Source organism: Malaclemys terrapin, chromosome 5 (genome assembly GCF_027887155.1).
Source record: "Malaclemys terrapin pileata isolate rMalTer1 chromosome 5, rMalTer1.hap1, whole genome shotgun sequence".
NCBI lineage: Eukaryota > Metazoa > Chordata > Testudines > Emydidae > Malaclemys > Malaclemys terrapin.
The window spans coordinates 7,244,071-7,271,892 of record NC_071509.1 but is presented as its reverse complement, the minus strand read 5'-3'; the positions used below and the strand labels follow the sequence as shown (position 1 = coordinate 7,271,892).

The 27,822-nt window shown below is 45.6% G+C and overlaps 1 protein-coding gene across 1 annotated transcript; it reads left to right on the top strand.

Moving 5' to 3' along the window:
• The first annotated feature begins 1,456 nt into the window (after window positions 1–1,456).
• LOC128837620 (kyphoscoliosis peptidase-like) lies at window positions 1,457–27,822 on the top strand. The gene is made up of 7 exons (XM_054028870.1): window positions 1,457–1,510; window positions 2,845–3,500; window positions 6,873–6,990; window positions 7,244–7,361; window positions 7,831–8,022; window positions 11,572–11,762; window positions 21,761–27,822. The coding sequence occupies exons 2-7, from the start codon at window positions 2,871–2,873 to the stop codon at window positions 23,074–23,076; spliced, it is 2,565 nt and encodes an 854-aa protein (XP_053884845.1). The 5' UTR covers window positions 1,457–1,510; window positions 2,845–2,870; the 3' UTR covers window positions 23,077–27,822.

Here is a 27,822-nt window from a genome sequence, read left to right as displayed (position 1 = left end):
TGCCTGTAGCTGGCCCTGGTTACTCATATAATTCTAATTCCTTCTTCTCAGGGGGACTGATCCTGTGAAATGTTGAGTGTCCTCAGTGCCCCCTGCTCTCAGTGAGAGGTAAGGATGCTCAGCTCCTAGTTGTTGTTTATTATTTGTATTACCATAGCACCTAAAGGTCCCAACCCAAGATCAGGGCTCCATTGTTCCAAGCACTGCACAAATGCATAGTTAGAGAAAGACCTTGCTCTAAAGAGCTTACAGTCTAACCAGACAAGCCAAGATCATGCAGCAAAGCCAGGATTCATACCCAGTCCCCACCTATCTAGGCCAGCGCTTTACCCACCAACCCACGCTGCCTCCTTTACTTTGCAGGAACAAGTCCAGAGAGAGCAAGTTGAGAAAGATTGGGCTTATTTTGCTGTGATTTTGTTGCCAAGTTGACAGCTGGCGATTGGCACTGTACCTGCTAGCTAGCCCAGACCAAGGTTTCAGAAGTGGGCTCTCTTTTCTCACGCATCAACCTGTAGTTCCAGGCGCTAGCTGGTATTTGTGCATGCAAACTGCACCACTAGCTGCTTGCGTTCACACTACAAACGGGCGACTTGTACATGCAAACAGGGGGCATGAAAAATTTGCCCGTATACATTTAGAAGCTGGGTTGCCACCAGCTTTAGAGGCGGTCCTAAAGTAACTAGAGAACATGTGGTGTCTTCAGGCTGTGGGGTCAACTCATAAGGTGAATGGTTCTGCTCTTGGAAACCCCCTAGGAGAGGTTGCGTCATAGAGAGCTCCTCAGAGCATCTCACACGGAATCGTTACTGTAAAGCACTTCCATAGGGAAGAGTGCAACTAGCTAATAAAATGGCAGCTACTATGAAGATGGTGGGGAAATACCCTACTAACATGTAAGGGGCGTCTTAATTGCTGAGATATGCGCATTGAAAGGGCCGAAAGAAGGTGTAAATCACACCCGTTTGGACTCCTCTGGGAGCTCACATTTTCTTAGACTGAGCTCTGCACTTGGCCCAGTTCATGGGCAGGTAAATTAAGTGTAAGGGACAGCTCCAGGATTAGGTATTAGATTATTAGTTATATTGCACTAACACCTAGAACAGGCATCACTCATTAGTGGTGTCTCCCATCTGGTGGTGGGATGCAGGTTGTGTGCACCCTGCGTATCAGAGCAGCAGAGATACGGACGGGGAGCACCCTGATTCTCTACCAGCGGAGCTAAGGCCAAGTCTCTCCTTGGCCAAACCAGCAGGAGCTGCATCAAGCTTGTCTCACATGCAGGACCCTCTTGGCAAGTCTTCCTGTGATGGCCAGCCACCTCCATCACCCACCCATGCAGGGGAAAGAATCACCCCTTTAAAGCGGACAGCAGGGTAGCACAGAGATGATTGACCTGTAGCTTCATTGGAAGAGTCAGGCAAGAGTTAGAGCAGTTGCTGAAAATCCACTCTGCCTCTGCATGCAAGGAGCCGGAGGGATCCAGCGAGTGACATTTCTGGGCTGCTCTGTAAGTGGTTCACAGCACGACGTGCTATTTGCATTTCACAAACCGTCATTTTATTATTACAAAACAGAAACAAACCCAGCCTAATAAAAACAAGCACTTTGCTGCCTTCTCCAGTCACGGAGGGAAGTAGAGCTGGGGAAATTGTGGATTTTTCAGTTCACTGTCAAAGCCACACACACAAAAATTGTTTTGGGGCAAACTGAAAATGAAATTTTTCAGCATTTTTGGTGACTCGAAGAACCGGAAAAAAATAATGTGGGGGTCAAACAAAACCGTTTGATTCAGTTTTGTCAAAATGAAACCAAACAAAACGTTTTGTTTCTATTTTGACAATTTTTAAAGGTTTTTGACTATTTTACTAAAACGGAAGCACGTTTTGAAAGGAAAAGAATGGACAAATCAAAATGTTCCATTTCAAAAGTGTCAGAATTTATTTCAGAATTTTGTTTTATATTTTATTTTTACACAAATTTGGCAAAACTGACATGAATTCACAAAATATTTTGGTGTTACTGAACCTGCATGTTTTGCTGAAAAATTCCCCCCCCCCAGCACCAGTAGAAAGGCTTAAAGTGTACAGGAACAAGTTCTGGGAGTGCTTTCCCGTCTATGGGATTAACTCACCTATCCTGTAAGTCTAGGGTCAGGCCTTTCATTCCACAACCCATACCCCCTTTCTCCCTACCAGCCTTAAGCAGTAACAGAAAACAAAACCAATAGATTAAACCAAAATGTGATGGAGCAAGAGGTAATGCTGTTCTACAGATACCAAGCAGCTTAATGAAACTGAAGGCAACAAATAAACTTTTATGGGTTAATTGTCACACCTGGGTGCCAAAATACCCATTTCAGGCACTCAAGCATTAATTACATGGAGTACTGGCTTGGCTCACCCCCAGCTCTGACATAGGGGATGTAAAAAATTATTATTCTAATATTACAGCAGGGAAACGGAGACAATTATGCCCACAAACGCATACGGAGACACTGTCAGAGCCAGGAATAGATCTCAGCCCTGTACGGGAGCCACAACACCCAATAAGCTTAAATACCAATTTCAATTTCCCTTTGACTCTTCCTTCCCAGCTAAATTTCCATGGTTTGACATCCTTAAAAAATGTCCTGTGCCTGGAAATGGCTTTGCAATAAACTGTACATGGGTGATTCTAGCCCACCTTTGCTCTTCTGGTACCAGCGGGAACCTTCAGTGCTGTGGCTTGCAGCTCCAAACCATCAAATACAGAGTCACTCTACTTACAACACACAGGCTCTGAAGGAAGGTGAGGTAAAGTAAATATTTCCTTTGAACAGGAGTTTCTATCTTTCCCTCACAGACTCCACTGGACCGCCATCTGCACAAATGAAGATGGACTGCGACCGTGGCAAGTCGTCCAAACCCCAGGGTGTCAAAGTGAGCAAATCAATTTCCACCATTTGCTCTTCCTCAAGTAATGCCAACTGCCATGAAAGCCACGCCATCCAAGGCCCTGTGAGGCGAGCACAGGGTAGGAACCACAGTGAAAAACTGGCCCCGTCCCCAGATATCATGTCAGCTGCTGCTAGAGAGAGTCAAATGTCAGACTTCTATAATGGCAATGTGGCCCTGGGGTGCCCCTCTGATGCCTCACAGAAGCTCCACCAAAGGACTACCAAGGAGAGCCGGTGGAATGGAGAGACCACTCCGAAGGAAATCATAGCAACAAAGAGCATAGCCAATGCCCCCAAGGATTCCCCCATCAAGCGTACTTTCCTGTTTGGGGCAAAAAGAATTGACAATGGCAGCAAGGTGACCCTGAAGAAATCTACCATCCATAAGCCGCCTGAGAAGGGTTGTTCTCCACTAGCTGTTTCCAGAGAAGGGATGGATGGCTTGAGAGGAGAGAGGCAGGCATGGTCCAGCATGACCCAGAGAAAGAAAAGGCGAGACCTTTTCCCAGACTCAAAGGTTTTCAGCCACATAGACGCTCATGTTCTGCATGTGAGCGAGCAGGTAGGTACTGTAGGCACAAACTTCCTCCAAGGTCTATAGAGATATTGTGAATGAGAAACCAGCCTTTTAATGCTTTGGCTAATGATGAGCCTGTCTTATGAGTCGAGACAAAAATCACAGCGGGAGGCTGCTGTGGGCATGAACAAATGGCTTTCCTCTCCAGCAAAATTAAAACAAGGGCCAAGGCGTGTAGCCTTGGATCAGCCTAAGATGCAAACGTCCTTATTGCTAATAACAGGTTCTTTTACGGAGGCGGCTACATAAGAAATTGTATTGCGTCGGTGAAGTATGCACAAAATGTATGAGCTTTGGTTAGTACAGACAAGCATAATTGAAATTGTAAGCGAAGATTACACAAAGAGTAGAATAAATATAACCCCCTGGATCATACATATCTACAGATAAACATTCCCCCCACCCAAGTTGTTATACTTACAGCCATGTGCATACTTACAACTTTATGGTGGCCATTAGAGACAAAGATGAAAAAAAATAGTAAATGGAGATCACCACCAGATAACTTGTTCGTATTCCGCCATTCGATTGTCCCTGGTGTCCCAAGTAGGGGTTGGTCTGACCATCTTTTTCATACACATTTTCCTTGTATCCCTCCCACATCTGGGATAATATTTGATTTAGGTCTCATGTGCCCATGTTTAGTATTACGAGGGACCGTAATCAGGGGTACGGCTCATTTGCGTCACTTTATTTCCAACAGTTTGGATACGTGAATGTGGTTTCTCTGTGGTTACAAGTACCAAAAAAAAATCAATCCCCTAGAAGTGTTATTTCAAGCTTAAGCTGCCCTTTTGTGGTGTACTTGTTTATCACAAGAGGCATATTGCCAACTGTTATAACCCTAGGTCACGCACTTCGGGCTAACTAGCTAGGCCTCATGCGTGCAAAGCCTTTAACAAATCTTTTTACATTTGCTTTCCATGTTAAAATGTGTTAAGATAGTAAAATTAGTAGAGCTGTAATTTAATATGCGTTAACACAGGCTATAATTTAAGTTTGAACCCTAAAATCAGGTCAGGGTTACAGGTCAACAGGTGCCCAACCTGAGACGCCTCAGAGGGGCCTGAAAACACCGAGTACTCTAAAAACCAGGTCCCTTTTAAGGTGTCAGGTAAGGCACCCCAAACCAGCCACATCTAGAAATCTTGGTCCCAGTTGGCTTGAGCCAAGAAGAGTCTCCATGAGAGACTTGTAGTCAGCCTCATACCTTATTTAGAAGTTCATGACATGACTTAAGTCTGGGCCAGAGCTTAAGGAGATCCTATGTGATAAAATGAGGCAGCAAAAAGTTGTGCTTAAGTAGTTGGGGCTAGAGAGCCAGTGTCTTTCTCGTTCAGAAAAGAGAGAGCGAGAGAGAGCACCAGAGACAACCACAGGGTCTGTCTGTGTCCGGCCAGGGCCGTTGCAAGGAAGTTTTGCGCCCTAGGCGAAATTTCCACCTTGCGCCCCCCCATCCAACCCTGCAGCAGCTCCCCGCCCCCCCCACCCTGAGGCGCCCCCCCCCGCCGGCAGCTCCCCCCCTCTGCCCTGAGGGGCCCCCCCTCCACAGCAGCTTCCCCCACCGGGGAGCCATGCGGCAGCTCCCCTCCCCAGCTCAACTCTGCTCCACCTCCTCCCCGAGCACGCCACCCCCGCTCTAATTCTCCTCCCCTCCCAGGCTTGCGGCGCCAAACGGCTGATTGGCGCTGCAAGCCCTGGGAGGCAGGAGAAGTGGAGCGGCGACCACGTGCTCAGGGAGGGGGCGTAGGAACACTGTTCAAAAAAATTGGGGGCCCCGCTTTTTGGCGCCCCCAAACCTTGGCACCCTAGGCAACTGCCTAGTTTGCCTTAATGGTAGCACCGCCCCTGTGTCCGGCAGCTGCAATAAAGAATCCCTTTTTTATCCAATACACTTGAGTCCTGCTCATTCTCAACCATGAGGCATTCTACTGGGTCCTCTTTGCAGGCCAACCACTGAACTGACAATCAGAAGCCAATAAACGCTAAACTGGGTGTAAGATTCAAGCCAGCTCCCTGGCACATCTCACCACATGAGGTTTAGAGAGTGGTGCTCTAGAAGGTCTAAAGTTTAACTGCAGTTGTGCAATGATACATGTTTGACTGCATAAGGGGTCCAGGGATTGGCACACAAACAAATTATAATGAAGCACTATTACCTACACTAAACACCACCAGGTTAGCCTCAAGACCACCATAATGTGTCAAAGATCCAACAGTTTAATTGACGACCTTTTGTTACTTACACACCAAAGGTTAAGTAGAGAGAAGGCAAAAGTTCAGTTATTTACTCGGTGCTGAAAGTAATTGCTCTCCCTGTTCTGTAGAAATCTGTCATTCATACCCAGCCGCAGGCTAACATCGCTTGGGATTTGGAGACAATTAATTTTGTCTCCATGCAAACTTGGCTTCAGGACCATGGAGATTACCTCATATGCTAAAACGGAGCTTGGGAGAGGTGGAGGCAACAGTAACAAAAACAATAAAAGCGCCCCTGGGAATAGAGAGCTGTACAAACCACCCACCTGCTTATTTAAAATACTGAATGTACTGCAATCTGGTGCACTTTGTCATTTTCCCCTCTCCGGAATTATTATTGTGAATGCCGACAATAGGAAGGCAACCATCTACATTGCAGATGTGCGTGGGTCCAGTACGTTCTGCCTCTGGGGATCACCACTCTTCAATGGCACAGGTCTTCCCTGGGGTCAGGAACTGCCTCCACCTCTCCCCACATGCCAGCCTAGCTGACAGCTCCCCAGAACGAGCTTCTCTCCGCAAGAGACCCAACAGGGAGCCCTTCAACTTTAGACTCAAAGCCAAATCAGGCCTTAAGCCAGCTAGGAGCAGTGCTGTTGACCTCAGTGGGGCTATTTACACACAAGGGTTTCTCCTGTGACTAAAGCTTTGGGGGGGGGGGGTTGGGAGGAGGGAACCCAGTCACTCAATCCAGAGTGGTCAAGTGGAGCCACTGGCCCCGTTTACCTAGCACCTAGAAACCGGGGCCCAAATTCTTAGCTGTGCCCAGTATCCACAGGCATGATCAGGAGCAGGGACTGCCAAGGACCTGCTTGCAGACGCCCATTTCTGGGATCTGTTCCTAGCCAGGTCTGGCCCAAGTGTAGTTGAGAGCAACCTCGGGGCTGCTCCATGCCATGTGCTGACTCACTCATGCTGTGTGAATCCCCAGCTAGCAAGTTCTAGCCATATTTTGACCCTTTCACACCACGGGAGGATGCAAAGGGACCAATACTTACAAGTGGCTCTACCGTGAGCACCATACAAAATGACAGATAGACATTAATGTATCTCGTGATACACATTCAACTTGCTCACATAAAATCCTGTCCTCACCAGATAAAATCAAAGCCGGCTTTGCTGTCAGTCCAGACCATTGTTCAGTTGATTACTGACAAGGCCCGAAGCAAGCTGGAGACCGTGCGAGCAATATGGATGTGGCTGTGTCACAATATCCGTGAGTACGTTTTTCATTCAGCTCGACTCATAGTAGGGTGATTTGTCTAGGTTGAGGAGGATGGTCATTAGGAACTAGCCTAGGCCTCGGGAACCCCAGGCTTGATTCCCCTCCTTCACCAGAAAATTTGCTAGTGGTACCCCCAATTTACACCAGCTGAGGATCTGTCCCCAAGGTTTTACCAATTCTTCTTTCATTTGGGGAGTTGCCAAAGCCTCTGGATAATGGTTGTGGTTTCATTTCCTCCTCTTAGGATATGATGTGGATGGCTTCTTAGGGTTATCTCAGAAGATCCATACACCAGAACAGGTCCTGCAGACTGGAAGAGGCGTGTGCTCTGGTTATGCCCATTTATGCCAAGAAATGTGCAGGTATAAATTAACCTAGGTATTACCTTCCCACCAACACTGTGAGAATGGCTGGCACTGCTGAACAAAACATGTCATGTGTTTATTTCCGTGCTACGTTGTGTCCATTCACAGGGTGCCCTGCTCTCACCTGGAGACTTGACTTTTATTCTTTCTTGTTTTTGTCATTCTCTTATTCCAAAATAAAAGCCATTCTGTCTGAATGAACCGTGACCTAGGCAAAGAACAAATAAAGAATTGGGAAGGTCATTGCTGATCTTCACAGCCAGAAAGCTCCACTAAGGGGCTATTAAAGCAATGGAGGTGCCCTGAGCTCAACAGCAAGAACATGACCATAAACATCCTGGAACGGAGATTACAGAAGTCTGAGCTATCACGTCATCTGAGTAGCCAGCAGTTAATTAAGCACCAACTCTGAGGGGTTTCCAGCCTAATCTGTGTTTTCCTACCATGAACGTTTCCATCCTTACAGGGAGGCAGGTTTGAGCTGCATTCAAGTGTCAGGCTATGGGAGAGGTACTGGATACCAACAAGGGCAAAACTGCCAACAAAAGAAATCCAACCACATGTGGAACGCAGTTCAGCTGGAAGGGCAATGGTACCTGCTGGATGCATGCTGGGGTGCAGGCATTGTGGATGCGGAGAAGAGATTATTTATACCCAGGTGAGACACTGACCCCTTCGCAACCTCTCATTTCCAAACAAAGAAATCCATTTATTTCTGATGTGACTAAATTAGCCGTTCTTGGCCTTTCCGTACCGTGACTCCATGTTACAACAGAAAAAAGGTCCAGGGTCCCCACCCTCCCTCTCATCTAGTCCTCAAGAAAGGGCTGGTAACTGCGAATCCCTGAAACCTGAACACAGACCTCACCTCCAGGGATCACCAGGCCCCCATGGTTGAGACCCCATGGCCTAGAACACTGGAGAGAGACTTATTTAATATATGTAAATCAGTAACTCCAATACATCAGCCACCTTGGCTCATTCTATGGTGATCTGTGAGTTACAGCAGGAAATTGGGAATCAGTATTTCTGGTTGCTATCCCTGCCCATATAACTTCCCACACCATTCTGCAAAGAGAATCATGGGCTAGATCCCCCAGCATTCAAAACAATTAATGTTTTGCATCTGATTTGAACGGAAGGAGAATCAAACCCTATATGGGGACGGTCAGGGATGGCATATAGAGGTGGATTCATTTTGGAATCCATCTCTAAGCCACTAAAGTAGATGAGCCAGTTTCCTCCGTCCACCCACAAATAGCTCTCCTAAAACAGATGTTGCATGTATGGATTTGCACCCCATGATTGGAGTGCCTCATGGACCTAAATACTTAGAGATTTGATCCAAAGCCTATTGAAATCAAAGGGAGTTGCCACATTGACTTCAATGAGATTTGGATCAAGCCAGAAGTGGGAGCCTAAAAATAAATTATAAACACACACTTCTACCCCGATATAACGCGACCTGATATAACACAAATTCGGATATTACGCGGTAAAGCAGCACTCCGGGGGGGCGGGGCTGCGCACTCCAGCGGATCAAAGCAAGTTCAATATAACGCAGTTTCATCTATAACGCGGTAGGATTGTTTGGCTCCCGAGGACAGTGTTCTATCAGGATATAGGTGTGTGTGTGTGTATATATGTGTGTATATATATATACACACACACACACACACACACACACACACACCACCACCACCACATTTTGTAACACAATATTGGGCATCTGACAGGGGAAAATCTGAAGAGTTAGCACCAGAATGCATGTTTTTATTGAAAATGCAGTTTTAAAAGTCATGTATTTTGTAAATACAGATTTTTAAAGATTAGTCAAAGAATACCTTTTCTCCCTCCATTAGTTTTTGATTAAAAATGTGTCAGCATTTAAGTAATTAATCTCCAGTTCCACAGCCATTTTATTATTATGAGGCTCTAGACAGAATTGCTGGAGGTTTCTCAGCCCATTCTAAGTAAATAATGATTGAATCAAAATTATTTATCAAATTTAGAAATATTCCATGAGATGTTAGAAACTTGACTTTTTTTACTCTAATGCTGCATAATGAAGGCATTGTGCCATTACTAATTGGCAATTCTTTTACTTGGAACAACTTTTTAAAAGTATCAGCTTGTTTGGGTTGTTTTTGAAGAGTGGAGAGGGAAAGAGTGGAATAGACAGCTATTGTCTCAGGGAACAAGCAAATAACTGCTTCCTCTGGGTCCAGTCCAAAGCTCACTGAAAGTAGTAGGCATTGGTCCAGTTGGTTAAGTCCTGATGAACCTATCCTGTACGGTGATGAGTGCCCTCAGCTCATGTCAAAGTCAATGGAAGTAGAGGGCCCTCAGCAAATCACAGGATCAGACCCTAACCTGAGCACTAAGCCCTCTCTGCTCTTTAATACTGATTCCCAATCTCCTGCTGTGACTCACAGGTCACAGTAGAATGAGTCAAGGTGGCTGATGTCCAGGCGTTATTTGTTAATCTGGTTCTACTTCTACAAAAGCATAACCAGATCCAATGGCCATCTAGCATCAGCTTCCAAATTCAAACCAGAAATCAGGTGCACATTTTTAACAGCGAGAACGATCAACTGTTGGAGTGATTTATAACCAAGATGGGATGTCTTACTAAAATATCTGATCAAGCATGGTTGAGTGACAACAATTCATCATCATGTTCCTGTTATGCCTCTGGCATTTAGGGCAGTGACAAATGCCTCCACTCCTGTCTGTTTCTGCCAAGTCTTTCCATGGTTCCCCAGCTGTGCCCCAGGTTTTTCAGCTCAGCTTCCACAGCTGTTCACCATGTTGTTTTTGGGTGGCCTCGTTTCCCTGGCCTTCAGGTGTCCATCTTGTTGCTACTCTGGTGATGGAATCAGTTTCCATCCGAAGCACGTGACTGGTGCTCAGATCCCCTTGGCTGAACTGTGTCAGTAGATCGTGGTTTGAGATTGTTCTGGGCCAAAAGATACGGAGAGTTTTTCTGAGGCAGGTTGTATGGAATGAAGACAATTTGGACATTTCATACTTTCTCATTCCCCAGCATTCTGCACTATAAAGTAACATTGAAAGTACGCAGCTCTGATAAATCTTGAGTTTGGTTTTGGTGTTAGAATCATAGAATATCAGGGTGGGAAGGGACCTCAGGAAGTCATCTAGTCCAACCCCCTGCTCAAAGCAGGACTAATTCCTAACTAAGAGTTATATTTTGATGATTTCCAGACTGTATTTAAGCTCTTGAAGGTGTTCCTGGCTTTACTGATTTTGTTCCAGATGTCCTGGCTTGTTCCACCATCCTGGCTGATGGTGCTGCCCAAATATGTGAATGTTTCTTCATTGGAATACACCAGTACTCTATCTGTACTGGTGATGGTGAGGCAATATTAAAGATCGTGATATCTGTTTTATTGCGTTTGATTTTCAGTCCAATTTGCTCGCTGAATGCATTGATTCGAGTTGTCTTTTCTTTTCAATTAAGCAGAAGGATTAAGATAGCTGCTTTAATACTTGAAGGGTGATAAAACTCTAAATGGAGAGGAATTGTTTAGGATAGTTCAAGGAAGTATGGGAAAAAACTTCCGGACAGTGAGATCTTATGGACTGTGGAAGAAAATATCACAGGAGGCCCCACAGTCCCTACCATACTGTCCAAGGGAACTGAACAAGATGACTTCATGAGCCCATGGGTGACTCTCACATGGATGATTCTGTGGTATTATACTTAGCCAAAGTAAAATAAAGATTTTATTAGGCCTGCAAAGATTTTTCAGAGTTAACGTACCAGATAGGTGTGAAAGGCACAAATTCTAGTGGGGCCTCTGGAGAGAGCTTCTGGAGGAAATGGTTTCAGAGTAACAGCCGTGTTAGTCTGTATCCGCAAAAAGAAGAACAGGAGTACTTGTGGCCACAAGTACTCCTGTTCTTCTTTTTGGAGGAAATGGGTTCAGAATGATGAGGAGATGAAAGGCCAAAGCCCTGGATTCTGAATTTAAGCCCAGGAAGCAGCATGATTCTGCACACGTTCCAAATGCCGTTACATGTCTGGGCGCTAAACCTGAGGCCGCATTCACCCCTGGTGTAAGCAGATCCACCTCTGCGGAAGTCCATGGTGCTGTATCCTCAGACTTCAGTGCTGAAGGAGGGGGCTGGGATATGAACATTTGCAGCGTCCTCATGTTGTGGCCTGGTTTCCCCACTCTTGCAGGTATGACGACTTCTTCTTTCTACCCGACCCTGAGGATTTCATTGAGACCCACTGGCCTGATGAGCCAGAATGGCAGCTTGTGCAGCCGCGTGTCTCGCTGGAAGACTTTGAACAGAGAGTTTTTAAAACGTCGGAGTTTTTCAAACTGCAGCTCTCCCTTCTCTCTCCAAACCGCTCCCTTCTCAAAACAGGTAAATGCAAAGCAAGGACCTCCGTTTACAGCCACTGACTCCTAGATCCTGATGATAAGGGGATATCTTTTTGCAGATATGGGCCCCAATTCAGGAACGGGGGACAAGCATGTGCTTAACTTTAAGCACATGCATACGTCACATGGAAGCCAATGGGTCTTAAGCAAGCGCTTAAGTGCGTTCCCGAATCAGAGCCATTGTGTGGTACACTGACTGGAGAACCAGGAGTGAAGATGCCTGAATTCATAGAATATCAGAGTTGGAAGGGACCTCAAGAGGTCATCTAGTCCAACCCCCTGCTCAAAGAATTGTACTTAATCTGGGCATGTCACTTAAGCCCTTCTGTGCTTCAGTTTCCCCATCTCTAAAGTAGGTACAATACTACTTCCCTATGTCACAGTACAAATAAGTTCTACTTAATTATTTGTAGATCGCTGTAAGATCCCTGAAACATCATTTCAGTGTTCACAAAGCAGCGTAACAAAAAAGTGGGACATGAGTTTTCTTTCTTCTAACATTGCTGGTGCAGCGAGATCACAATATAAAGGATGATTGAAACATTCCTGTCCTATTTCTTGAGGGAGAAGGGTTTTTCCCCAATCAGTGGTAGTTTTATAGCTTTCTGGGTCAGATACAATATGACCTTTACCTGCCTGAGAATCCTGTGTGTAGCTAGTTAGCTTTCCCAGTGTCCATCGTCCTTGGCAGTCAGTCAGGTTTTTCTGCCATTTATTTTATCAGCCGGGAAGGCTTCTAGGGAAAAGTAATCTTAGAAATTATTACAAGGCTTAAGAAACCGTTCTGAAGAATCAGTGGATTGCTAACAAAGCACAACGTCAAGCTTTTGATCAAGAGGAGACATTTACCTGGAAATCCAAGTCACGCCGTATTTCAGGAGGTCTGGGCTTTGCTGATAGTGTTGGGCATATACCTTGAATCAAAGATAGAAGATATAGCCCTCCTCCCCCCGACCCCCACAGTGCTTTACTGTAATGAAGCCTCACAACAGCCCCGTGGGGTAGACATGTGTTACTACCTCCCATAAGTGTTTGGCCAAGGCCAAACAGTGACAAAGATGGGACCAGAACCCAGAATTTGTGCATTTCAGTCTCCTGCTCAAACCACCAGACAGGCTCCCTTCCCTGCTTGAGTGATGTACTGCTCAAATACAAAATTAACCTATGCATAGATATGTACTATACATATGCATACAGAACCCAAGCATGATGTCAAGTATCAGGGGGTAGCCATGTTAGTCTGTATCTACAAAAACAACAAGGAGTCTGGTGGCACCTTAAAGACTAACAGATTTATTTGGGCATAAGCTTTCGTGAGTAAAAAGTGAAGAAGAAGTGAGGTTTTTACTCACGAAAGCTTATGCCCAAATAAATCTGTTAGTCTTTAAGGTGCCACCAGAACCCAAGCATGAGTTATCCATTCTTTCCATTTTAAGTATTTAGATAATTATATAATTTCATAATCATGGACTAACTCGTCTGATTAACAAGTGGGTTCAATTCAATTCTGCCACCTCTGCTCATGTTAGGTAGTTCATTACCATGCAACCAGGCCCAGCATGCATAGGGATAGGCATTCTGAGGCACTTTGAAGACGTCCTTATGTTAATACAAATCGATATGTACAGTGGACCGCCAAGTTAATGCTAGTTAAGGTTTATATAAAGTCAGGAAGAAAAGCATGGTTACAAAACTCTCCCAGATATTTCACCATGCGGCGTATAATTTACAGAGCTAGTCAAAATTTCTCTACTGAAACATTTTCCAGCTGAAAAATGGAGTTTCACCGAAAACAAAGTTTTTCACAGGAAAACATTGTTTTTGATTAAATTTTGTTAGTTTTCACTGGGGAAATGTCAAAACGAAATGAAAGGAAAAAGTTTTATTTTATATCAAATTGAAATTGTTTGGCTTGGTTTTTGAAAAAATATTTTCAAATTGGAAAATTGCAACCTTTTGATGTTTCCTTTCTCCCAACTTTACCACCACTGAATGCAACAGAATGAAGGAGGTTAAGTAAAAATCCCCAGGGGAAAAAAAAAAAACTATTTCCTTTTTTTGTGGTCTCCCGTCCTTTTCCCACTCTAACTTTTGAAAAGGTCTACATTGTTGAAAAAGTTAGAAAAATTAAATGCTAACTTTGCTAATCGGCAACGTTTCAAAAGTTGAGTACGTTGTTAAAGGTTGCAGAGTGGCAGAGTTCCATTTCTCCCTTTTCTGCTTTGTAACTTGTCCAAAGTTAGATAAGTTTGGAAAAAATTAGAGTGGAAAATGAAAAAGTGTGTGTGGGGAGGACGGGACGGGGAGAGCTCCTAAATATCATTCTATTGGCTTCAGTGAGAGAAAAGGAAGAGAAAGGGGAAAAAGTAAAAATGTCAAAATCCCTTTAGCATTCAAAAATTTGAGTTGAAATCAAAACTTCATTTTGAAGTAGAAATTTCATTTTTTTTTATTTCACATTTTCCCCATTAAACCTCAGAACATTTTAAACATGTTTTTATCATGAATACGCTTAAAAGCCAAATTGTGAGCTACACCTTAAATAGGTCTTCATTTTATGCATGTGCAAAGTTAAAAGTATAAAAATATGGAGGCTAGTGTCTGAAAATGTATTCTTAAGAGTCTAAAACGATGTCAGTGCAAATGCGTGTGAGGTGTCTACTACAAAGGCTGCCCATTTCTCCCTAATAGTTCAACACCAATGGCCAATATTGTCACATGTCACTATTAGTTTGTCTCCATATTTGGGTACTCAGCTTGAGATACCTCAAAGGGACCTGACGCTCAGAAAATGCTGAGCATCGACCCTTTACATATCATGCCCTTTTAATGCCTAGTGTTATTTTGCACCAGGAGTAACAGAACAGAATTTGGCCCTGTGAATTTAACCTTCTCCTGTACTAAGTCAGTTAAGTGGCAGATGCCTTAGATACAATAGCAGAGAAAGTTTTTTTAAACAACATTTTTAGAAATTAAAAACATGCCTGCACTTTATGGGGGGGGGGTGTTTTCCTGAGCAATCCAACACACCCCCTGAACATCTGTAGTGTTACCCTGGGTTTTGCTGAACCCAAATCTCTTGGTAACTTTACTCTTTGTGAGTAGGGTTGCCAGCTGTCTAATCACACAAACCCAAATACCCTTGCCCCGGCCCCTTCCCCACCCCCCGCTCACTCCAGCCCCCCTCCCTCTGTCGCTCACTCTCCCCCCAACCTCACTCACTTTCACCGGGTTGGGGAAGAGGGTTGGAGCCAAGGGGTTCGGAGTGTGGGAGAGGGCTCCGGGCTGAGCCTGGGGCAGGGGGTTGGGGTGCAGGCTCCGGGAGGGAGTTTGGGTGTGGGAGGGTGCTCAGGGTTGAGGCAGGTGGCTCGGGGTGTGGGCTCTGGGAGGGAGTTCGAGTGTGGGAGGGTGCTCAGGGTTGGGGCAGGTGGCTCAGGGTGTGGGCTCTGGGAGGGAGTTCGAGTGTGGGAGGGTGCTCAGGGTTGAGGCAGGTGGCTCGGGGTGTGGGCTCTGGGAGGGAGTTCGAGTGTGGGAGGGTGCTCAGGGTTGAGGCAGGTGGCTCGGGGTGTGGGCTCTGGGAGGGAGTTCGAGTGTGGGAGTGGGTTCCCACCTGGAGCAGAGGGTTTGGGGTGTGGGCTCTGGGAGGGAGTTTGGGTGCGGGAAGCGGGGTCAGGGCTGCGGCAGAGGGTTCAGGGTGTAGGTTCTGGCCAGGCAGTGCTTATCTCAGGCAGCTCTTGGAAGCAGCAGCATGTCTGGTAGCGGCTCCTAGACTCACGGGCGGTCAGGTGGCTCTTCGCGTGGCCCCTGCCTGCAAGCACCACCCCCGTAGCTCCCATTGGCCACGGCTCCCCGTTCCCAGCCAATAAGAGCTGTGGAGTCAGCGCTCAGGGTGGGGGCAGCACACAGAGCCCCCCTGGCTGAGTCTCCTCCTAGGAGCTGCTGCTGGACGTGGCGCTGCTTCCAGGAGCGGCACGGAGCCAGGGCAAGTAGGGAGCCTGCCTTAGCCCCGCTATGCCACCGCACTTTTAGTGGCCTAAAATCTCCCGGATTGGCTTCAGTAGCCTCCAGGAGATTGAGCCCTATTCTGGGAGGCTCACGGCCAATCCGGGAGTGTTGGCAACCCTATTTGTGAGGCGGTGGCAGGAAATAAATCAATCGGGACACGGCCCATCTGTCCGATAGTTGATGCAAGCAGGCAAACAAACGTGCGTTCACTCAAAGCTTCTGCTTTATTTAGTCTCCAGGATTTACACACGTCGCAACAGGTTAGTAGAGCACCCCACATTAACCCCAGATTAATATTTACCCGAGGACTTGAGGAGGTCTTGGGTGGATGTCTGTAGACTTCCAATGGCCAGCCTTCCGTCTGCAGGGGAACTTGGTGTCCAAGAAACGGTCAAGGTTTTCCAAGTGTTCATGTATCCACCGACCTCAGATCTCTTCCTCCTTTAATACCCCAATTGTTAGTATTACATAGGTTAGTCATCAGAAAAACTGCTGAGCAGAAACTAAGTTAAGTGTGGAGTTTTCCAGCCTGTCAGGCAGAGAATTTTCTATCAGTTAACCAGCTGTATTTCACATAGCACTAGTTACTGTTGGCCGACTTTCCATCTTGCACTACTGTATTCTTCAGCAAAAAGCTCGAGTCAGGAGGGTACAGGGTCATGTTTACACCTCACTGTCACTCACTTCCCTCTCTGTGTGTTAGTTGTGCTAACGTTACACAAACGGCCTTTCTAACTGCTTTCAGCAATGAGTATAACAACTGGTATTCCGGCTGCGGGCAGTGGTCCAGGCATGTTACTAGACTCTGGCCTATCAAAAGAATTCCCCCCTCCTATGGTAGGATAGGGAATTAAAATACATATATGCAGAAACTGCACTGGAACTCATCTGTGGTTTCACCTGCCTTTTCCTATATAAAGGAATCTTCAGAACACCAATGGAATAAATTCAGTATTCCCCAGATATGTTTCAAACGTATCCTTTAATTATCTTTTAGAGTTTCCCTCCCAAAGGAGACTGTGTTGTTCTCTATATCTCACCAACTTTGGCTTGGTTGAATACAATGTTCTTTTCTTTCTGTCTGTTTAAAAATCCTAATATGATTCAGCCAGGCAGGGCAGCACCTTAGGAAACTGACGTTGGCCGAATTTAATAACAAGCAAAACTGCAGTTAATAAATTCTGTCATCAGTAAGATCTCAGATGGAGACTTGCCAGAGGATTATTGTTTGTACTTACTGCATGAGCCAAGTCACAACCTTAACGTATCAAGGCAAAACAAAACGCAGCCATTTCACACTTTTCACACGTATGTTGGGTATTTGTGACAATGCCAAAACTCAGGATTTGCACTAAAAATGTCCATTAATTATTTTGATAACAAAAAGCTTCTTTTTATATGAAAAGCTTTTGAACCTAGGGCAGCTCTCTTATACGATGTTATAATTATATTGTTTGAATGCTTAGAACATCAACAATTTCTTACTTACGTTTCACGAACTTAAAAGATGTAGTAAATTCTGATGGGGGCAGCACAGCTGCCCTGAGGCAGCTGCATTTAACAGTGGGTTGAATAATCCAGGTGTATGCGGGACCGCATTCAGCAAAGCACTTCAGCATCTGCTTAACTTTATTCACATGCTTAAATCCCTTTGAGGCCTATGGAACATACGCATGTGTTTCAGCACCTGGCTGAACCAAGATCACAGGCAGTATAGCACTTCGATAGCCTTCAGGAGTTAAAGGGACTTTATAGCTTTGATTCTCTACAGCCTTTCATCTTGTCTCATATTTTACACCTATGCAGAGGGGGGGGGGGGGGGGCGCAAAATGCGATTAAACCAGGATGTTAATGTTTAACTGCACAGGGGTAAATAACTGCTGATGGAGTGAGGTGACTTGCGAGTTGCTGGAAGGACTCTGAGAAGTATGTTATGTCAGCAAATTCAAAAGAGTGCAGCTTGAATTAACTTATGGAACCTGCAAACTTCTAAATATCAGAGACATCCAGACTCCATCATCCCACACTTCCAAACCAAGAAAACGGGTCCTCTTATCCTACAGCAATGGCCAAAGTGTTAAAGGCCTTTATTGTTTTAGTTTTCACCAAAAAGGTTAGCAGTGATCAGACAACTTACATCAAATGTAAATGGGGTAAGCTCTGCGGCTGAAATAGGGAAAGAACATGTTGAGAATTACTTAGACAAGTTAGATATCTTCAAGTCAGCTAGGCCTGACAAAATACATTTTAGAATACTTAAGGAATGCTCTGTAGAGATCTCTGAGCTATTATCTTTAAGAACTCATGGAGGATGGGAGAGATCCCAGAGGACTGGAAAAGGGCAAATAGAGTGCCAGCCTATAAAAAGAGGAATAAGGACAACCCAGGGAATTATAGAATCATAGACTTTAAGGTCAGAAGGGACCATTATGATCATCTAGTCTGACCTCCTGCACAACGCATGCCACAGAATCTCACCCACCCACTCCTGTATCAAACCTGTGTCTGAGCCATTGAAGTCCTCAAATCATGGTTTAAAGACTTCAAGGTATAGAGAATCTTCCAGCAAGTGATCCATGCCCCACGCTGCAGAGAAAGACGAAAAATCCCCAGGGCCTCTGCCAATCTGCCCTGTAGGAAAATTCCTTCCCAACCTCAAATCTGGTGATCAGCTAAACCCTGAGCATGTGGGCAAGATTGACCAGCCACCACCCAGGAAAGAATTCTCTGTAGTAACTCAGATCCCACCCCATCTAACATCCCATCACAAGCCATTGGGCATATTTACTGCTAATAGTCAAAGACCAATCTTATTATATCATCCCCTCCATAAGCTTATCAAGCTTAGTCTTGAAGCCAGATATGTTTTTTGTTCCCACTACTCCCCTTGGAAGGCTGTTCCAGAACTTCACTCTTCTGATGGTTAGAAACCTTCATCTAATTTCAAGTCTAAACTTCTTGATGGCCAGTTTATATCCATTTGTTCTTGTGTCCACATTGGTACTGAGCTTAAATAATCCCTCTCCCTCCCTGGTATTTATTCCTCTGATATATTTGTAGAGAGCAATCATATCTCCCCTCAGCCTTCTTTTGGTTAGACTAAACAAGCCAAGCTCTTTGAGTCTCCTTTCATAAGACAGGTTTTCCATTCCTCGGATCATCCTAGTAGCCCTTCTCTGTACCTGTTCTAGTTTGAATTCATCCTTCTCAAACATGGGAGACCAGAACTGCACACAGTATTCCAGATAAGGTCTCACCAGTGCCTTGTATAACGGTACTAACACCTCCTTATCTCTACTGGAAATACCTCGCCTGATGCATCCCAAGACCACACTAGCTTTTTGCATGGCCATGTCACATTGACGGCTCATAGTCATCCTGTGCCTGGTCAGCTTAACATTGGTACCCAGAAAGATAGTGGAGCAAATAAGTTTGTAAGCACTAGAAGATAAGGTGATATGTAACAGTCAACATGGATTTGTCAAGAACAAATAATGTCAAACCAACCTAATATCCTTCTTTCACAGCGAAACAAAACGTTGTGGTTGGAGGGTGGGGAGCAGTAGATGTGATATAACTCAACTTTATTAAGGCTTTTGATACAGTCTCACATGAACTTCTCATAAGCAAACTAAGGAAATATAGCTTAGATGAACCTGCTATAAGGTGGGTGCATATCTGGTTGGAAAACCATTCCCAGAGAGTAATCATCAGTGGCTCACAAACAAGCTGGAAGGGCACTGAGTAGGGCCCTGCAGGAATCTGTCCTGTGTCTGGTTCTGTTCAATAAATGGTTTGGATAGTAGCATAGAGAGTACACTTATAAAGTTTGAGGATGATACCAAGCTAGGAGGGGTTGCAAGCAATTTGGAGGACAAGCTTAGAATTCACAATGATCTTAAACTGGCAAAATGGTCTGAAATAAATAGGATGAAATTCAATAAACACAAATGCAGAGTACTACACTTAGGAAGGAATAATCAACAGAACAAATACAGAATGGGAAATGACTGGCTAGAAAGGACTACTGTTGTAGCCATGTTGGTCCTAAGATATTAGAGCAGGGGTCGGTAACCTTTCAGAAGTGGTGTGCCGAGTCTTCATTTATTCACTCTAATTTAAGGTTTTGCGTGCCAGTAATACATTTTAACATATTTAGAAGGTCTCTTTCTATACGTCTATAATATATAACTAAACTATTGTTGTATGTAAAGTAAATAAGGTTTTTAAAATGTTTAAGAAGCTTCATTTAAAATTAAATTAAAATGTAGAGTCCCCCGGACCGGTGGCCAGGACCCGGGCAGTGCGAGTGCCACTGAAAATCAGCTCGCGTGCTGCCTTTGGCACATGTGCCATAGGTTGCCTACCCCTGCATTAGAGAGGCAAAGTGGGTGAGGTAATGTCTTTTATTGGACCAACTTCTCTTGGTGAAAGAGACAAGCTTTCAAGCTTACACAGAGCTCTTCTTCTGGCCTGGGAATTGTACTCAGAGTGTCACAGCTAAACAAAAGGTGGAACAGACTGTTTAGCATAAGTAGTTAACATGTATTCTAAGGGACCATTCAAGGCGATGTGGCCCATTAACAGCCCTGCAGTCATGGAGCAAAAAAAGGGGGGTTAATGGGTTACAGATTGTGATAATAAGCTATAAATCTAGTGTCTTTATTAAGCCCATGATAATTTTAATGTCTAGCAAGGTTATGAATTTAAATTCCCAGGCTCATCCTTTGAAAGGACCGTGCAGGTTGCCTTTGAGAACGAGGACTGAGAGGTCAGATATGGAGTGATCACTTTGTGGCAAGTGTTTGCCCACAGGTGATGTGGGCTTTTTGTTTTTTCATGATAAAAAATGCGTTCATTTGAGCGCATAGTGATTGACTGGTTTCACCCACACAGTTGTTATTGGGGCATTTACTGCACAGATAAGGTACACTGCTGTTGTGATAGGCATGTGTAGGATCCAGGGGTCTTTAACGGTGTCCTGGGTAGCTATAATTATATGTTTGTATTGCAGTAATGCCTTGGAGCCCCAGCATGGACCAGTAGTCCACGGCACTAGGTGCTGTACAAACACACACACTATCCATCCTCCTAAAGATCTTTCTCTCATTAATAATGCTTTCTTCTAAAAGATATTCTGCCTCTGCCTTAAAATACAAGATATGCACACGTATCCGTGTCAAAAGAAAGTTAAAAAGCCAAACAAGAAAGACTCAGAAAAGGAAAAGTAAGGGACGCAGAGGTGTAAATTGCCTCAGGCAATCTAATACGTTTGCACAACTCCTCTGTGCTGTGTAGCTGAGCTCTAAGCTGTATAATCAGAACAAACCTCACCCAGGTCATTCGTCGGGTACGCTCTGTGAAACTCCTGCATTTCCCCTCCTGCTGGTTTAGAGCTGCCTCCCAGACAACAGCGCACTGAATTTTTCTATTTAAGGTGACACACACCCCCAAAAAGGGTGGGAACTTGTCTGATTACAGTCTGGCTGACTGCTGTGGGATTTTCTCCCAGCTGTGCTGCAATCCTCTGAGCTTCCCAGCTGCTATGATAGCAGCACGCCAGATCTGCCCCTCCAATTCCTGCATCCAGTTGGAGAGCTACTGTAAAAGTAATGCTCTGGATGGGACACGGGGTTTGTCACGTAACTCTAATACGTTCAGGGAACGGCTCCCATTAACAATGGGCACTCTGGAAAACGACCTAATAATAACGCTAAAAGCACTTTCCATGTGTAGACCTTGAAGTGCTTTACAAGGGCGAGGGGATTTCTTCACTCCCATCTAACCGGCATGGAAACAGGGGGCACTAAGAGGAGAAGTGACTCACCTGCTCAGTAAGGGCTGGGTGTAGAACCCAGATTTCCTGGGTTTTACTGATGTTACTAAAGAGAGAGGCTTTGGGCTGAGAATTAAGTTTACTATGATGCTCACACTGAACTATGATCTTAAGTGTTTCACCCCTTTCCCTTCCTACAGAACACGGGGAAGCAACAGTGTCTCTGAGGAGCACACATCCAGCAGAATTTAGCTACCATCTCTCCAAGCTCTGTGGCGACGTTAGCGAAGAAGTGTTAGACATGACTCACGGGATGCTGACGGTGTCTGAGAAGAGCATGACTCTCAAAGTTTTCCCCCCTACGGAGGGCTTGTTTGAGCTGATGGTCTTTGCACGCCCGTCGGATGCTCAGAACCCCTATAGCTGGGTGTGTTCCTATCAGATCAAGTGCCTACAGTCACATAAGAAAGAACTGCCTGAAAACCCCTTTCATTTCTGGGGCCTACATCCAAAGGGGAAAGACTTTGGGATTGAGGAATGCAACTGCGGAGAGGACCTGATTGTTGTTGCAACAGGAACTTTGCTGTTGACACTACAGACATCTAGACCCTTGCTGGCCATGTACCAGCTGGTGAATAAAGATCTAGACACCTCCCTGAGCACAAAGTGCCTGGCTTCTCAAGCAGAGGAGGAGAAGCTGAGTTGTCACGTGCTGTGTCCTTTTCTGGGTTACTACAGGCTCTCTGTGTTTGTGAAAGATTTAGAAGGTGACCTCTTCAAAAACGCAGCCAACTTCCTCATTTGTTGCTCTGGTCCCATCAACCAGAACGAGCTCTTCCCCTCTGGCCTCAGCATGCACTGTGGGACAGGGATCAGCACCGGCTGTAGGGGCTTTTCTAACCCCAGCCACCCTGCCGCCATCATCAACACCAACCAGGGTAAGTGCAACATCACGTTCCACACCCGGGCGGACACCGAAGTGACCGCCATCCTGAGTAAGGACAAAGTCACCAACACCAAGTACCCCATGGAGAGATACATCCTGCTCACCCATCTGGGAAACAAGGTCAGCATCTGTATCCTGCTTCCTGAATCGGGCCTCTACAAAGTGGGGCTCTTCAGCAGGAACCAGGACCACAAGGACTTTGCTCACGTCTGCGACTACGTCGTCCGCTGCTTTTCCGAGCCACGGTGGCTTCCGTTCCCCCGAGTGTACAGCACGTGGAGGAGAGGCTGCATCTTGCTACAGCCCAGGACGGGAGTGCTCGAGGAACGAAGCTGGATCAGGTTCAGAGTCAAGCTGCCAAAAGCCTACAGAGCTCTCGTGGTCGGGCAATCCAGGACTGAACTGCAGCCAACTCGCAGCAAGATCTGGGAGGGGGAGGTGTACACCGGGCTCGCTGGGACCGTGCTCAAGCTGGCGGTGAAGTTCAGTCAGCACTCCACCAGCATGGATGTCATCCTGTTGTTCGATGTGGAAGGCAGCTCCCCCAGTTCAGAGGGGGCTTCAGGGTAAATGATCCAGAGATACGGGGAAGCTGGAAATGATCAGGAGAGTGATGGACGCAATCAAGAAGCTCTCAAAATTGAGGGGGCTCTGATAAGACACAGAAATAAGTCCAAAGTACCTGCACGTCAGGTGGCATTGCAGAATTGTACATTGCACATCACTTCCCGCAAGATATGCTTAGATGCTTAGAGATGATGCAGCAATTTAATTAGAACCAGAACACTGAAGACTCCTAATAGTCTACATGTATCGGGGGAAACCGTTGTTCGACGCCTCTCCAGGAAGATTGTTTTACTGCTTATTACCAGATTGAATAATGGTTCAGCATGTTTTATTTGACATTTCTTCAAGATCTTGGGAATTAACAAGGTTTTCTTCCTCTTAAGAGCAAAACAAAAACAAACAAACAAAACACCTGGCGCCAAAAGCATCAGGTGGTAGCAATATTTTTAAAAACAAATATGTATAAAGGAAGTTCAGCATTTCCTGATGGAGCCCATACTATCAAGGGAGAATGTGTGTCATTTTTAACTGCTGCTTTAAAATTTCTTCCAGGAGCTGAAGAATGGAGTCTACCAGTCCTTCACTAGCCAGCATGATGTGTAAGTGTCGTGTACATGTGTGTGCTGAGGATTTGGAATGAGAGCTGGGAGTGGGTACAGCAGTCAGGAAAGCAGTTCCTTGGCCTAGATACATCATATAAATAATAAATAATAATCATATAAGACACCCTTGTAGCAGAGCTAAGAACACTGCACTGGCAGCTTGCTACATATAACAGAATGGATTCTACTAGTCTCATATTCTTCCAGAACACGTGTATCATTTATAAACACAGAGTAACTACATCACCAACCACCAAAATGCAGCCACCTCTGGGGTGGTGCTAGACAATTTAACGTTGCACAACAATATTATGTGACAGTTTTGGATAGGAAGAGCTGGCAACTATATCCAGCTGCACCTCCAGAAGGACTCTTTAAAGCAGAGTTTAGCTCGGCATTTCCACCTTGTTTGGAACATAGGAACTGACCCTCTTTTAGAAGCTGCTGTCATTGCTGGGGGACTAGAGAGGGCAAGAGCGATGCAGTGGGTCTCTGCACAACATCCAGTGAAACCGTCTCCACACCCACTCTGCACTGATGTTTTAAATGGAAATTCTGGCTGCAATACCTAGGGTTATTTCGGGATGCTTTTAAAGAAACAGACAGGGGGCACTACCCACTGTTATTCAGAGGCAGAATGTTCTGTTTGATTTACTGAAGAAGTTGGATAAAAATGGCTTTTACTTAACTTCAGCCGGCTTTTCCAGGGCATGGAAAATAATCAAACATCTGAGCTGGTACATCGGTGAAAGCCAAGGGCCCCATTTTACAGGAGCCGAAGAATTAAATGGGAAAGCACAAAAGTCCTGGAATAATAGGGAGAAAAGCCTGCCAAGGAACATGATACAAGGATAATTATGAACCGAGATGGATCTGCCTAGGCAGCGTACACATTGCTAGAGACATAGAGCACCTGGCAAGGAAGGAGGTGTGGCCAGGGCCACCGAGAACAGGTTCGGGCCCCAGTGAAAAAAATTTTTCCGGACCCCCAGCAAGGACGGAGCGGCTAAATAAGGCCAATGAGAGGGGGGGAAGCCAGGCCCTGGGCCCCCTTCCAGACCGCCAGGCCCCGGTAATTTGTACCGGCTCCCCCCCCCGCCCTCGTCAGCCCTGGGTGTGGCTGTGATGACAAGTATCTGTCAATAAAGTAGGTCTCCTAAGATGCACATGGGCATTCGTTACACATTTAGGTTTCTTTTTCAAAAAGATGAGGATCAAGGACAGACGCTGCTCACACTTACGCACAATCCCACAGTGGGCTTGTAAGGACAGACCGAGAACAGAATTGGGTCCAGGGTGCTAAAGATATAGTTCAAGGAAAGTAGGAAACCACGTACCCCAAAAGGGAGAGTACCACAGATACAGGACAGCCTATAAATAATTGGGTAGGGGAGGGAATCCCCACTGGAGATGGGAATGTTTGAGACTCTGATGGTTTCTCAACAGGTGCATCCTATCAAGAGGATTTTCCTTTGGTTTTGAAACAATGGGCTGAATTCTCAGCTGGCATAAATGCATTGAAGTCCAAACCGGGCAGTACCGCCTAATGGCAATACTCTGGGCTGTGTCACACGATGGCGAGAGTCAATGACTGGGAGTAGGGGAACCTGGGCCCTTCCTGCTCCACAGGGTTCCAAGCCAGGGCCCAGTAAATAGTAGTTCAAAATATGATTCCAAAATATGGCCACCCCAACGCCTGATCCCGGCCGCATGGGGCCTCAGTGGCTTCTTGGCAGGAGCCTGCACTACACAACTACTCTCCTGCTCCGTCCACCTAGACTGAGCTGAACTGCTCCCTTTTGAGCTCAGCCTCCACTGTGAGTATGCCCTGCAGGGGCAGCTGGGCAGGGCTTTCTGGGCCCACAGCTGCTCCTTAACCCTTCGCAGTACACCTTGATTAAACTGAACAGGATGGTGCCACTTTATACCAGCTGTCGATCAGGCCTAATATTTCCCCTCTTCCCCCCAAAAAAATCAATTGAAGAAGAGGGAAATGAGCTGCCCAAGCAGGCCAGACAAGGTAATCATAACAGTGCCTTCTGGCCTTAAAAACCTATGAGTCGCCAAGGACATTTGATGTATGTCATGTTCATACTCTCCTCTGTATAAAGGAGATCTGTCTCCTTTGTGCACCAAACCTGCATGGTATTACCCTTCACATGTAAGGCTTTCCCTTCTGCTCAGATCCCTTTTTGTGGGAGTCACTTGGCTGAAATGTCACCATTTATTCTACCTGTCTCTCTCACAAAGATTATTTAAAAGCACTAAAGCGCTTAAAATTGGATAGTTAGAGAGGAGTACAGAACTGGACCAAAAGAGCAACAGAAAAAAGGGGTATCTAGTCAGAAAAAGAAATGATCTCACAGGCTCAAATCCTGCAAGCAGATCTACACAGGCAGAGACGGCTCAGGAGGCAACATAGCCTACAGCTCAGAGTGCCGCCCTGTGAGTCAAGTAGGCTGGATTCTAGTTCCAGCTCTCCCATTTAACTGGTGTGTGACCTGAGGCAAGTCCCTTCATCTCCCTGTGCTTCTGTTTTCCCTCCCCCTTTTGTCTAGTCAATTTTGTAGACTTTAAGGCCAGAAGGGACCATTAGATCATTTAACCTGACCTCCTGTAGAGCACAGGCCGTTCCATTTCACCCAGGCAACCCAGTGTTGAGCTCAGCAACTGGTAGGTTTGACTAAAGCACGTCTTGGGGTTGGGCTAAAGTGCATCTTCCAGAAAGGCATCCAGTCGCCATAGATGGGGAATTCATCACTTCCTGTGGTAGTCTGTTTCAGTGGCGATTCACCCACACTGTTAAAAAGGTGTGCCTAATTTCTAGTTTGAATTTGTCTGGCTTCAACTTCCAGCCATTAGTTCTTGTGCTGCCTTTCTCTGCTTGACTAGAGAGCTCTTTCGTCCCTGGTATTTTCTCCCTGTGAAGGTACTTTGACACTAATCAAGCCATTTCTCAAGCTTCTTTTTGATAAACCAAACACACTGAGCACAAAGTCTCTCACCAAAAGGCATTTTCTCTAACCCTCCGGTCATTTTTGTGGCTCTTTTCTGTATCCTCTCCAATTTTTCAATGTCCTCTTTAAAACGTGGACACCAGAACTGCACACAGTATTTGTGATGCTGCTCATGCCAAGGTCCCTTGGCCTCTGAACACTGACAAAAGCACAGCTGGAATCCAGATTGGCTCACCCGTGTATTAGTGTTGTTAAAATGGTATTCGATTTATAAAAAATGTATTTAGACTTTATGAAATGCTTGTAAGTTGCTGCATGCATTAATCTCATTTATAGTCTTTGTACCCCATGTTATAAGGTACTATTTAAATGTTTTCTCTATAACTATAAAAGTGTTTGCAATGTAACTGGAAAACCCCTGCAGTCATTAGTTTACCACAAGAGATGTCATCTCCTGCCCAACAAAAGAAGGACTATAGACATCAGACAAGCCATTGTGGACCATCAGTGGACAAAAGACTATGTTGATTGCTCCCTCCACATCCATGAAGAGGAGATGTGCATGAACGCTCATCCCATCGGCTTGAGCTCTAGGGAAAGGGAATAAAAATCCCAGTCAAGAAGAAATTATTATCCTTGTGCTGCTTGGACCTCAGGGAGAGGGCAAGACTTCTAAGCATAAGCAAGGGATCCCCGGCTGTTTAGCTTACGTTAACCCTAAAGGACTCACAGCTTGCACATTACAGCAGCTTCTATCGCTTTTTGGAATCTAAGGCCTTGTCTCCACTGCAGAGTTTTGTCTCCAAAAGGCAGCTTTGGATACACCGCAATGCCACTTTTGGTGACAAAACTCTTCAGTTTCAACGACAAAATAAAACCACCTTGACGAGAGGCATAAAGTCTTTTGCAGCAAAGTTAAAACAACAAAGTATCAATGTAGACACTCCTGTTCATTATGCCACCAGAACTGGCCTCCCCCAGTATCCCACAATGCCTGCCGTGACCGTTCTGCGCACTGATTTGAACTCAGCTGTCCTGCGGGCCTGCGCCCCTCCCCTTTCAAAGCTCCATTCTGACAGCTGAACCTGCTGCTCGGCGCCAAGCAACCAGGAGCAAACCATTAACATGGAACGCTCCTGCTCTCTCCCATGCTACGAACACAGAGGCAGGCAGGGACAGAGGTGTGTGTG